Raw genomic sequence first — 14817 nt, 5'->3', positions numbered from 1 at the left:
AATTAATTGATTGATTACGTGGCAAGAGCTCAAAATAGATAGCCTACGGATATCCATCAAACACGTGACATCATTTTGCAAGGGTGGCACAGTTCCTGCGGCTCCCTTTTAGGTATCTACTAACGTTTGCGCGTAATGTGGTAGAGAACCTACTTTTCGTCTCCTGCCGCTATCTGTTTAGAAATGGCTTATGTCTGTGACGGGTAAGCAGGAAACTGCTTCTGTTGAAGCGTTAACGCATGGGGGAACGCATTTATCAAGTTTCGATACGTACCCATAGTCCTGCAGCTGACGAACAGTCAACTGGGTGACAGGAAGTTCACTGGCCAGTTCACCAGTTTGCATTAAATTTGTCTTCACCGCTGCTCGCAGGGTATCATTGTCTAGCTGCACAGGTCTCACTTCTCGTGGCTTATCGGTGAGGCTGGTGTCCCCATACCGTAACCTTTGCAACTACCTCTGGTACTTACGTAAGTTTACAAGCTAGAGACAGCATTGATGGTTCGTGCCACTGCACTGGATAAATGTCCCTGGTTAAACGCATAAAGCATGACATGCCGCATGTGATCCTCCGACACTTCCATGCTCAACAACAAGCCATAGTTTTAAAACGTGGATAAGATCGTTCTCCTACACACTACTGCACAATAAAGTGCTCTATATGAGACAGCTATGGTGTGTGTTGTATACTTCACTATTCGCTCGTCAGATTGTGTCACTGCAGCGGTCTAGAATTAACGATGTTATTTATGGAATGAGCTGATAGGTTTATCTGACGTTAAAAATTCAGCTTTTCTCTCTTTATGTGTCGAATAATATTCTTCTGAGAACAATTTCGCGCCACTCGATACAAGAATCATTCAGGCTGTATTCAAACATTGCCAAACATTTTCCAGATGCAGCTCCGAAAATAAAATAAAACCAACCCAAGATTGTGGACTTCTAATTCATCCAACTTAATAGGTAGCAGCATTACACACTACACTACATATGGTGAATTTGTATTGGTTTTACCATATTTACAAGGTAAGTAACTGGAAATTTAGGAAAACAAAATACAAAAATTAGTAAATGCTTCAGGCAAATTTTAATATGGTTGAGCTTTCTTTTCTACAAAACAAAATACCTTTCACACTTCAGCATTTATACATGTAACATCTGTTGCCAATATAACTAACATGACATATGTTCATGATATAAATCACATAATAAGGAACTACTACATCTACGTAACAAATCCTGTCTTCAGTTGTATTCTAAGAAACTCTTGCCTACTGACAATCACAAGCCTGAGCAAACTGGTGAATACATTTGCTAAAGTAGAAAGTTTAAGTATTGAATATTATTAGTTTTGGTGCAGATACTTACTGTTAGACAAACACAAGTATATACAAATTGCACGAGCTATAATAAAGAAAATTTTTTTCCAGATTTCGGAAAAAAGAGTGAGGATTCATAGATTACACAAGTTTATTTTTATTTACTTTTATATATATATATATATATATATATATAATCATCTTTTCAATCACTGTTCTTTCTTTGGATTGTAAAATGGCACTGGAACACAAGACCAGACGAAGTTTAATTTAAATTAAAAATAAACAAAACAGAATTAAAAACAAATCAACGCCATATAAATATTCACTAATAAAATAACCTCTTTCAAATTAAAATAAAAACGTAAAATAATTAAACTTTTAAATCTGTATGTATTTACCATTTGACACGCACTATTTACATGACTCACAACAAATACACACATTTTTCTTTTACAAAAAGGAGAAAAATATACTCTTGAGCTTAAACTCTCTCGCAGCACTGCTGCAAGTTATTTTTTTTAAAAAAAATTATTGTGCATATTCTAGAAAACTGGCAGTTAGCGTTTATCATGTAAGATACAGAAACTTGTAAAAATATTCAGGCATAATTTACAGGAATGATTGCTAGCAAGGAAAAAAATCACACGCTATCTGCTGGTTTCAGTGTTATAAGACCACCTGTTCTTTTTTTTCAATATTAATATTACTAGTAACAATCTCCAAGATGCATTATTACATAAATCAAATGCTACGATATGCTGAGAAACTGTCATGCGATCTTTCAAATCCGTCCGTCACAGGGATGTTGACCATTTCAATCTTGTTTCTCTTCTAATGATTTTTCGTCACTTTCCTCATCTGAATAATCCTCATCGTGAGTGTGGGTCACTCGACGCGGAGTTTCAGGTCGTGGATGCGGTACTCCTATACTCGAAGATCGGTCCAACTAGAAAAATGACATAAAACTTGTAGTAGTAATGTTAGATAATTTTGAACACGGATAGATTGGATAAAATTCAAATATTATAAGTACACCTACAGGGTAAGCTCTCATTACTGCCAAAGAAAGCTATTTCTCTTACCAAGGTATCATTTCTATAGACATCTACAATTAAACAATTTCTGACTAAATTAGTGTTGTTTACAAAGATTTCACATTATAATGGGATTTTCTTTTTTTTTTTTCCTTTTGTATATAACACATGCACTATATATTATACAGGGTGGACCATTAATCCTGATATGCCCTAGTAACTTTACAACTAACAGATAAAAAATGGTGAAATTTCATACCATGTAAATATCGATAGGAGAACATTGACATATTCTCTAACACCATCAGATTAACACTGTTGTAACCGAACAAAATTATTTTTCTAAATGTCATTACGTCAGGTTATTACATATTTCGGATCTACTTTACATATTAAATGAAAACTTACAATATCATACTTATTATTCAGTGTTGCGAACTAAATACGCTGTAGTATCAAAAAACATCGAAAAAACCAAACTTTAAAGGCTTCTACAACAGTAGTAACGCAACTGAGATGGACGGGGCAATGTACACTCATGTCCAAAATTATTGTCGCATGTCTATAAATATGTTGTTGTAGGAATATAATTTGATAACGAGTTCGCCCGGTATTTTTATAATATTAGTATGTGTATAATCGGCAAAGACATGTATATGGCAAATTTCATGCCAAACGAGCAGTAAATAAGAACAATAAAACGAAAATAAAATTTTCTTGTTCATTTAGCAACAATTTGTTTTACTCATTCTAATTTTCGTATTTATAACAACTCTTTTCCTATGAAATTTACCACAAATATACATTTCCCGATTATACACATAGTATCAGTATTAAAAGTACCCTGCAAAATCATTATCAAATTATATTTTTACAAGAAAACAGTTATAGATATATGACAATCATTTTGGACATGACTGTACATCCAAAGTACTTTAGTGTCGAATAGTATGATATTCGAAGTACGTCATATGATGATGATCATCATCATAGGTATTCTGCCATTATTGGCAGGTCACTTGTCGCAACTGAGAAGGCTCCATGTTCCACGGTCTTCATCTTACCTTTACAATTTTTCTTTTTCACACTGTCCATCAATTGTAGCCTCCTTCGCTCCCTCCCCCTCTTTCCTGCTACCATATCCTCTAGCAGCTTCCTCATTATGCAATTCCTTCTTAGCCAATGTCCCAACCAGTTCCTCTTTCTTTTTTCAATAATATCTAAAATTGTTCTTTTTTCCTTATCATTTCTAACGCCTCTCACTCGTCCTCCGCTCAATCCAGCGTACAATACTTCACACGAAGCATTTTATGAATCTTTTTCTCAACTCCTTATTCAAGGTCCCTCAAAACAGACTTTTCTTTCTCCTAAAAGTTTCTTTCACCATTCCTATCCTTGCTTTTATTTCACGTCCGCACATCACATCATCACTAATAATACTATCCAGGTATCGAAAACTAGTCACCTATTCTATTTTCTCCCCTCCTATATTTGACACCGACCGCTTCTTTCCAATCACCATGACTTCTGTCTTTCTACCATTTATTTTCATCCTATATTCTTCAGAGCCTTCCGTCAAGTTTTCTATCATACTGATTTTCTTTTCAAATTCTGCAACAAGCGCCACATCATCTGTAAATCGTATACACCTAATCATTCTACCTCCTACCGAAACACCATCTCCTTTATGTAGGCTCTTTTTTACTATCTCTTCTAGATAGCTATTAAATAATGTAGGCGAGAGCCAATACCCCTATCGAACTCGCCTTCCAACTACTCTCCTCTGTCATTTCCTCCTCTATTTTAACACTTACTTGTTGGTTCATATATAACTTTCTTACGAATCTCCGATCTTTCCATTTCAAGTTCCAATAATAATTCCCAATTAACGCGGTCAAAAGCCTTTTCTAGATCAATAAATACAACATACAACTCTTATTTTTTCAATAAATTTTCACTAATTACCCTTAACAATCCAATCGCATTTCTTGTTACCTTTCCTTTCCTAAACCCGAACTGTTTTTCAACTTCTCGATTTGTTCTTTCATACAACTGTCTGTTTAGTATTCGATGCAAAATTTTTGTTGCATGAGATACAAAACTAATAGTTCTATACTCTTCACATCTCTCTGGGTTCGATTTCTTAGCCACTGGTATCACGATCATCTTCAGGAAATATTTTGGCCACTCTCCTGTTTCATGTATTTCATTGCAGAGTCGGAACAATTCTTTCTTTCCATTGCTTCCCACATTCTTCATGAATTCGATTGTATCATCTATCTCCCCTTGTCTGCTATATTCTTAATAAATTCGATTAGTGTATTATCTGCCCCGGTTGCCTTTCCATTCTTAAGCATATCTCGGTTGCCTTATCATCCTCGCGTACTTCATTTTCTACTTCAACATCTAGGCCACATGGCCTATTCTTGGTCTCATATAAGTCCTCAACATATTTCTTCCAACTTCTTAAGACTTTACTTTTCTCGCTGACTACCTTTCCATTCTTATTTTCTACAGCTATCGCAATACCTTTTTGTTTCCTCCGATTCATCACCTTCTACATTTCCTCGTATTTCCCAACTCTTTCTAATTATCCTATGTCCTCGTATTCTCTTTGGTAAAACTCTTCCTTTGCTCTGTCTTTCCCTTCGTAACTCGTTTAATTTCCTGCATATCTGTATATCTTCCTGCTCTTTTACGTACCAAAATGTTTCCAGGCTCTTCTTTCCATTATTCTGTGCAACACCTGTTCTGTAATTTTTAAACATTTCTTTTATTTCTTTCTTTATTATTTCTTTTTTAGCAGCTGTTTTGTATTCGCGGCAACCTACTACTTCCTCTACGGTTCGCTGTATGTAACATTTAATATGCTCCAATAAATATAACCACATTTAAATTTTCGAAGAACTTTATTTCAAAAAATTGCTTAGATAAATATTACACTAATCACGCAGATAGCTTTCAAAAGATGTAAAGATCATAATACCGTTAACAGGAATTTGATATCTCAAACTGTTCCGAAGGTGTGAAACACATTGGTAAAGATTGTTATACTGCTACAATGGAGGTTTCTGGCAGCGTTTTCTGTAAAATTGTTGATTTCCTTTGCGTCTATAACATTACAACAACAATTTTAATTGCAAGTTCTTGAAACTACATAATTTTCAGCAATGTTGCAAACTTTCCCAATGTTTACAATATCTCCGGAAAGGTTTGAGACATCAAATCGCTGAAAACGGAATTATGCAAGTTACACCTATTGGAAACCATGTATGTGGTGGATATGGTACTTATCTAAGCACTTTTTTTTTTCTTTCTTTAATAAAGCCATCTAGAAAGATCACCTTTCAATTTCTTGTAAATTTGTCCGTATTTATTCGAAACACGCCATATTATGATCATGGTATTCGACACTAAGGTTCATAGTATTCTTTGGATGTACATCATTCCGTCCGTCTCACTCGTGGTATTAATTACTATTATAAAAGCCTCCCAAGTTTGGTTATTTTTCGATATTTGCGATACTGTAGCACTCTTAGTTTGTGACTCTAAATAATAAGTGTGATATTGTAAGTTCCCGTTTAACATGTAGATTTGAAGTATATAATAACTAATTGTGGGCACCAAAAATGATTTTTAGAACCGGCTCTTCAAAACCTTCAAAAAACTGGCTCAGTTTTCTTTCGAAACTGGTGTCTTTTTTTTTTTCTATCAAAAACCGGTTCGGGTTTCTATCAAAACCAGTTTCGGTGAATGGGAGCGCGGTGGCTCAGTGGTAGAGCGTTCACCTCCAGCGCTTGGGGCCCCTGGTTAGATTCCAGCTGCGCCATGTGGACTTTGTGGTGGACAAACACCGTGCTCGTGGGTTTTCTCGGGGTTCTCCCGTTTCCTCTCACTTTCTTCATTCCACCACTTCATTCATTTCTCACCATCACCGTCTCCTTTAGCCTAACCGGCATATTCGTGGGACGTAAAACTTAAAGATTTCATTTCATTTCATAGTTTCGGTAAATAAACAGACCCAATTTTTGGAGAAAATTGAAAAGTCGGTTTTCGGGTTTTGTAAATACCGGTTTTGGCCATCCTTAGTAATAACCTGATGTACCACCATTTAAAAAATATACCCTACGTTGGGTTCGCAATACTGCTAATCTGGTGACATTGAAGATTATGTCAAACAACGTTACCCTATCGGATATTTGCATAGTACGAAATTTCAGAATGTTTTATCTATTAGTTTAAAAGTTACAAGGGTGTATCAAGATGAATGTAAAGTTTAAGACTACGATTAATGTAACGTTTATTTCAATTAACTGAATTTATTTTGCAGTTCAAGAGTGTATTTATATGATGATAAAACCAGTTACTACAATTTGCTAAGACAATTGTGAAAAGAAAAATATACGGCTTTTCGTGATGTAACGTTATCTAACGAGAATCGCACAATAAAAGAAAACAAATAAATACGCAAGAAACGAATAAAGAATTTGCAAATGTTATGAACAGATCTCAAAACAAAAAAATGAAATTCCTAATATTTAAAAATAATATATCATGATTCATGCCATACATTTGATAGGGAAGTGAAATCTTATGCACTTATTATTTGATTAGCAGATCATCTATAAGTTTTAAGAAACAGATTCCAATGAAAATGCAGAATATAGAATCCATTTCCATAATCAGTATTACAAAGTTACAAATAATAATAATAATAATAATAATAATAATAATAATAATAATAATAATAATAATAATAATAATAATAAATAAAAAATAGGGTTGTGGTTCAAATGAGGACGAACTTAAATAGTGTTGAAATGATATTACAACTACATGAAAACTTCATAAATGGATTCTGATTGCAAGTGTATGAACACCATACATACTTTTGCACTTTTGTTGTCTGCCATATCCGTGGATTCAATCATCGAGTAAGTCCTAGATCTTGAGATCATTGGTGCATCCATCACAAACCTCTGCTCATGGGCAACCGTAGACTCATGAGGCATCTGAAAATTACGAATATAATGTATGTTTAAAATTGTTAATTTACTTGAAAAAGAGAACAAAACGCTAAAAAGACCAAATAATATCAAACTGGATTTCTCAGGAAGATAATTGAAAGATTATTTGAATATCTACTCCTGCGAACCAATGAAAAGTATTTGGAATTTCATTTTCATAAAGCAGTAATGGAGCAATATCTGACGAAACAGAAAGGTCTGATTGGAGTTTTCGTTGGATAGGACTGGTTCCACAACCGCCTCTTAAGCGGAAGGATAGATTTTATTTTCCACCAGTACGGCGATCCAATTACTTCAATATTCTTTATCCGGCGTATATATGGAACTGACGCATATTTATTTTCCCAGAAAAAATATAATTAAAAAGAAAAATCCCTCACACCTAAATCGCACTAAACTTCACAAAATATGTTACAAACATGAGGATTTTAACTAGCCATTTTCACAATTAAATATTATAACGATAACGTTATATATACTCCTTAAACAACCCTCGTATATACAAGAGAATTTCTTAGAATCAGCACGCAGCAAGACAAAATTCTTGAAAATCAAAAAGCTGTGAAGTTTCTCGCTCACAAGTTTTTCTACGTGTGTGTGCGGTTGCTCGCTCACTTCTCTCTTCACACAGCCTAATTTGGAAGAAGAATTCGTCTCAGTTTAGCTCTTTTCCCTCCTCCTATACAAGCTGAATTGCGAGGCAAAGGTGCAACACCGGACTATATGCAATAATTTGGATATTTTGTGGCAAATAGCAATTATTCATATCATTTGTTTAAATGTGGTTAATATGCTTTTAATAATGAAATAACTAATCAGTCAATTCCTATCAGTGAAGCAAATTCTTAAAAACTTAACGTTTTATGGGAAATATTTTTTTTGTTCTAATAGTGTATTCATACGCCTTCATTGTGAAACAGGACAGTGACGCTCTAAAAAAGGGAGGAGTGGGTGATGGGAGCTGACGAGGGAAAGACGACCGTGGCAAGTGTCTTATATAAATCCCACTCAAAAGTTATTTCAGTGCAACGAAAATACTACAAAATTAGTGGTTTTGATATTTTTAGATGCTGTGATCCATGTAATAATGCATTTTTAGTTCAAAATTTACAAGAAAGAAAATGAAGTAAAACGAGACTGACAGATGAGTTAATCAGTCGTCAAACCTGTATTTCCCCGATCTGTGGTAAAATGGCAATCTACAAGGAGAAACTAACTACAAGAAGAATGGAATCTGAACTTCTCATCATGAAAGGAGAAGTGAATTGTGCCTACATTTGAATCACAGATTCTCAATACCGTAATTATATGCGCAACGCGGACAATGCGACCGGTAATAATAATCGCGCGCGAACGTCGATCCCGATCATGGGCCAATAAGTAACAATACCCACATAGTGCATATTTGTAGTGCAGAATTATATGTGTGTTTATAAGTTAAAAGTGCGTACAATATCGACAGTTTCTACATCAGTTAAATTTTTCTTTGGTCCTATTGAAGTCAACATTTACGGTAAAAATCAACTAGGTTAGATTCATTAAATTGTGTGAATAGTGTTATTGGTGTGCTTAATACGTGGTTTATCATTTATTTATTATTGAAATATGTTCATGATATTTTATTAACCAAAAAATATCTCAGGTAAGATTTGAATATAGTTGTGCGAACTTTACATTGATTTGTGTGTCATGCAGTTGATGTAGTACAGTACAATAATACGCTTACTTCCTAGACAATCATTGAGTGCTCAAGTTAATTACGTTTTAATTCTATGGATTTCTCCCCGAGGTTATGAGAGACGTTATCATTGCCCGGACCAAGGCTATTTGAGACTATTGAACAATGAAATTTAATGGTCAGCCGTAACTATACCGTGAAGTCCCGTCAGTGACGGTGGGTACACGGAGGAGAACCTTATCTTCTTAAGGTCTTGACGTTCCCGCTCTGGAACATATTGGTTCGAATCCCAGATAGCATGATACCCGAACCCATCTACCGTCGTAATAGTTGGTTGTCATTTATTAGTTCTGCATAAGAAGTCTATGTGCTGGGATTCCTTTATCATATTTTAAGTTTCACGAATGTAGTGCGGTGGTCGTGCAGGTAGGAAGTTACATATAAAGCTGTAATGCGAAATTCTCCAACACAATTTACTAAAATACCACTAATGAACTACGGCTGAGGGTCATTGGTGTCTACTATCGACAGCAGCAGCAACACACTGCCGGCTGGTTTCTTCACTGTAAAGATCTTACCAGGACAAATCTACAAAGTTAATAAAAGCATATCGATATTAAAAATGAAGCAGTATTATTTTGAATTCAACCAATGAAAAGTACTGCTTCAACTTTGCTGTTATCCAATCAAACATATTCTCCTATTTTCGCATGAAAAGTAGTCGAATTTCGTGACTGAATCTACTGTAAAATTGACAAAAAGTATCTTGGCAGAAAGAGCCTTACTTTTATAGAATGCCTGAAAGATGATGATAATGAAATGGTAACTATATTTGTTATATTAGTTCTTGTTATGATGATTTGTAGTATCGAACTGTGAAGTGGAGAAGCAAAAATATAAGATATGAAGATTAAAAATTCGTAATCTATTGTTCTTTCCTAGACGGTACTATATTGAACCGGTCAGATTTGTTTGTTATGTGCAGTACCAACATTTTGATAGCAAAACACGTGTCTACTTTAAGTTTTCTGTTTCCATACACCATACACCATATGAAGTTTTCTTTTCAACTTTCTCGTTTTCCTCTTTAAAAATACGCTCAGAAGAAAATATACTTTTTGTTTATATCTCTATATCCCATCTCAACTCTTGTAGAATGTTTCTTAATACATACACAAAAATGTATTAACCTCTCACTGTCAGTAATACAGATGAATAAAAGCATCTTCTCTTCATGTTTCCTTTGCAATCGATGCCGATTGCCACTGATTGTTACGTGGCAATTTTTCGCTACTGTACATCGAGAAGCACTGGGGCTTATCCATGAATAGCGGATGGTATCTTTTATTATAAAGTATTTTTCGAAACGAACACCGTTCATTTTTCCAATAATATTTCTAAACTTTCCCTCGAACCTCTCAGATAAGGAATTAAAGTGAATGGAATATTTGTAATACTTTTTTCCCTCCCGCATTCTTCCTCCTCACGCTGTATTCTGAGTTATTTTTAATGAATGTCGTACTATATATTACATACACGAGGTTTTAAGTGATTATTGGTTCGTACTGACCTGCATACTCGTAAGAGAACTTCGGTCACTTTCAGGGGGTAGGCAAGTAGTTTTCAAAGGAGAATAGCACAATGAACAAAAATAAACACATGGAACAATTTCATTGTAGAAACTCTTAAATATCTTAATTAATTTGATCGCCATTGATTTTAAAGTATTATTTTCTCCTATATTAAGCTTTAACTTACAGTGTACTGATAGTAATAAAAAGTATTGCCATAACATTTAAGTCTACCTAATATCTGTTCAAATTTTTGTGTCTCTCCGACGGGAGAGAGTGGTTAACGAAAATGTTTTCTGTCCGCATGATCCCGAGTTCGAAGTGCGATACAAAACCTCAGATAATTTATCGGATTCTACTTTATGTAGCAGGTTCCATTGCTAAAATGGAAAGATAACACTCCAACCAATTAATCAGCTTTCAACTACAGAAATTATACAATTGGTTAATATTGTACGTACATCGATTTCCACTTAAAAGTTTCAGTTGGATTAATTGACATTAATAAGAAAGCTGAATCGAGCTTTACAGGTTTCTCATTTTAAGAAATTATGCTGCAACTTTAGAATTGCGGATTGAAACGAGATATCCAGAAATCACAGTGTTAATGTTTATTTTTCCTCACTTTCTTTTTTATTTCTTTTTAGTTTAACATCACACGATTCTGCACCGAGGCTAAGGGAGGTGGTCATGATGATAATAAATCAAATGGTGGAATAAAAAAAGTAGGGGGAAACGGGAAAATTCACCCACAGTGTATTTTTTACTTTCGTAACGCACACAATACTTTTTACTTTCGTAAGAAAGTACATTATACGTAAGATGTTACAATAAATTTACTGCAAATATATGTTTCTCTTCAATAATATTAGAATACTAGAAGTACCTAAACATTTCAGAATACAGGCATAAATTAGATTCTGTTATTGGGGGAAAATTTTCTTATATAAGTATTTATTCTTATATTCATGGTCAGGGACTACAAGCAAAAATAAAAATAAATAAATAAGATTGAGAACTACTAATGCTGACAATTAATTTATTCCTGTAGATCACATTCATTCGCTATCTTTCTTGTTCTATCTAATAGTGCAGAAACACCACTTGTGTATTTGCCAATTAACACTTCCGATCCGAAGTCCGAGTAGAAGACATGTCCGAGTCTAGCTTGGTAATACTGTAACAATTTCACCCAAGAACAGTAATAAATGTTGTATTAATTTTAAAATGGAATGTTTAAAGATTTGTCATGTATTTCACATGTCCATTTTTTTCTACTATCTGATACACACCTTTTAAAATGCACTAAACTAGAAAATGCTATGTAAGCCCAGGAGTGACAGTATTGACGATAGAACCCATAGCTAGATTTATGTGTTAGTTTACTTCAATCTTTGTAAATTGTTTCTTCCTGCTGTTTACAGCCAATTTCAATTTGCGATTTTTTTATTTTTTTTACCAACATGCTTACGTAGCTAAATGATTTGTTTGACTATTTTGAAAATTATTTCATATTACATTTAATCTATAAATTATCCTAAAGTATTACATTCTATTAGGTACTTTGTGCTACATAAATGAGGACAGACAGACAATAAAATTCAGATAAACGGTGGGGGATGTTACTTTTTATAGAAAAGTATTGTTTTGTTTGATATAAAAGAATCTAGAAACATTCGATTTAATCACGTAATATTTTCTTGTATTAATAAATAGTAAAATAATATACTTACAAGCATGGCAGGAGCTCTGAACATGTAACTGAACGGATAATATATAAGATTTAGAAACGTCGCTGCATATAGATCAGCGTAACGCACAACCTGAGATGAGAAAAATGTTTGGCGAGAACCACTACGGAACAAACTTCCCATCATACCATACGCCAGGTCCATTTTATGCGTCACTTCTCTTATGGAATTGCGGAGCTTGGATATATCTGGTTTCTCTTTTGTGCTGCTATCAAGGTTCCTATTCAAAGAAAATTACAAAATTGTGGTTCTTTACAAGTAGAAACACCCAGAACTAATGCCTAAAACGCCTTAAAATTTTGAGCAATAAAGTGAATATGAACAGTTAAGTAAAAATACATTAAGTTGAACATACTTATTTGAATTGTAGGAGATGTAGCCATTTAAAACCTACATAAACCGTCCTTTAATTATGATTATGCTATTCAACTGATGATAAGCACGTTTTGATTATTTATACAACTCTGTATTCCGAATGCACTGAAATTCATGAAATAACTTAAAAAAAAAAAAAAAAAAAAAAAAAAAATCAGATTAAGCACCACACTTCTACTAGTATAGTTTTCTCAAAGAATTTAAAGATTTTTGAGAAGCAGTTTATGTAATTAACACATTATGAGATTCGCATTTCGTACTGAAACTGAAAACATTCTTCGGTTGTGAAATTTAGGGTTTACAAAAATAAACACCAGCGAATGATTATGAAAAAATTGTCGGAATGATAACGTGAAAGGGAACGAAAGATCCTGGAGAACCCCGAGAAAACCCACGCATACGGTGTTGTCCACCACATAGTTCAGACTTGGCGGGGGCTGGAACCCCAAGACACCAGAGGTGAACGCTCGGTAGAGCGTTCACCTCTGGTGTTTGGGGTTCCAGCCCCCGCCAAGTGAACTTTGTGGTGGACAAACACCGTATGCGTGGGTTTTCTCGGGGTTCTCCCGTTTCCTCCCACTTTCTTCATTCCACCATTTCATTCATTACTCATCATCACCGTCTCCTTTAGCCTAACCGGCATAAGCGTGGGACATAAAACTCAAAGATTTCATTTCATTTTTTCGTTGGGCCAGAAGTGGGTACTCTACTAGTAATAAATCGTGCATGCCCCATGATTTACAATTTGTATTGCAGCAGGGACTTATCGTTGAGATTTAATCATACATGATTTAATCACTTAATGCATAAGTATATATTTAAAATGACACTTCTTTTCAGATTCTAAAATTGTGGCTTATTCTTTGGTAAAGATTGACACACACATTATACTTTTAATATAACAGTAACATATATTTCACATAAACTTGCTCAAAATTGTGTTACTTACTTGTACATATCACCAAGCATAATATCCAAACTTTGAAGTTCCGCAAACAGCTGGCATTTATCAGTCCACACATGCAATTCTTGGACTAGTTCAGGTACAATAAGGAATGTCCGCCATCCTCTAATCTTCTTTGATTTAAGGATGTCTCCAAAAATATGGTCACCTACATACAGTACATCCTTTCCTTTCGCACCTATCAGTTCAGTAAAGACATCACACGAACCTAGAAACCGAAATAAAATTATGAAACTTAGCATCGGAGATTATAACAATTACCACGTAATACACGAAGCACACCGGACAAAAGAAATAGTTATTCTCCTACATAACTTAGTAGCGGGTAACACCATCTTCAAGTGATTCCATGAGGTGTTGCAAGTATGTCATATTGACGTGAATCAACTCACTCATCAATATATATCGTAGTTCCAACAAAGTACAGATATATCTAGTTCTGTGCTTCACTCAAATAATCCTACAGATACTCAATTGGATTTCAATCAGAGGTCTTTGCAGACCAGACCAGGTGTAACGGTGTCTGAATGTTTCCTAAACAATCAACAAACGCTTTGAATTTTGGGAACACCACAGCTATTATCTCCGAAGATGGGAATGTCCAATGCATATTCATCATCAAAATGTTGAGAAAATGACAACATGACCACATTCATCTGTGTGAGTGAGTTAAGTACGAAAAGCATCTCCTTTTAAGTGCACTCGACGCCTTACGTCATTACAATGCAAAAACGCGTCTCATTAGACCACATCATAAGTTTCCACTCCACTGAAATCCAATGTCAGTGTTCTTGACCCCATTGAATATGTGGAACTGTACGTGCCGCAGTGAGAAATTGTCTTTTTTCTGGCACTTGACTCCAAATGTCTATTGCATCACGTTTCCTTCGCATGTTCTTTAGGGAATTGTTGGGATGGGTCTGTATTCACGGAAGCAACAATTCCTGTCGGTCTGAAAACTATTTTCCTTGGGTAGGAGTAAAGTTCGTCTGTGATCCTTCTGCTACTATAGTTCAGACACCGTTTTGCATTCATACGTGTGCTATACCATTCATTGTAGAAACATTGGACAGAAGAGTCTGCTTTGATATATGA

The 14817-nt window shown here is 34.7% G+C and overlaps 1 protein-coding gene across 9 annotated transcripts in view; it reads right to left on the bottom strand.

Annotated features, from left to right (window-relative positions):
• Window positions 1–1064: 1064 nt before the first annotated feature.
• Nt5b (5' nucleotidase B) overlaps window positions 1065–14817 on the bottom strand; it is a 267108-nt gene continuing 253355 nt past the window's right edge. For all 9 annotated transcript variants that reach the window (XM_081766538.1, XM_081766522.1, XM_081766548.1 and 6 more), the window contains 4 exons: window positions 13708–13930; window positions 12366–12603; window positions 7246–7368; window positions 1065–2268 (listed from right to left, as the gene is read on the bottom strand). In XM_081766538.1, the coding sequence (XP_081622664.1) occupies window positions 2137–2268; window positions 7246–7368; window positions 12366–12603; window positions 13708–13930 (716 nt within the window). In that variant the 3' untranslated portion in view covers window positions 1065–2136. The remainder of the gene's footprint in view (window positions 2269–7245; window positions 7369–12365; window positions 12604–13707; window positions 13931–14817) is intronic.

Source organism: Thermobia domestica, chromosome 1 (assembly GCF_964235325.1).
Source record: "Thermobia domestica chromosome 1, izTheDome1.hap1.1, whole genome shotgun sequence".
Classification (NCBI taxonomy): Eukaryota; Metazoa; Arthropoda; class Insecta; order Zygentoma; family Lepismatidae; genus Thermobia; species Thermobia domestica.
This window is presented reverse-complemented; position numbering and strand designations above follow the sequence as displayed.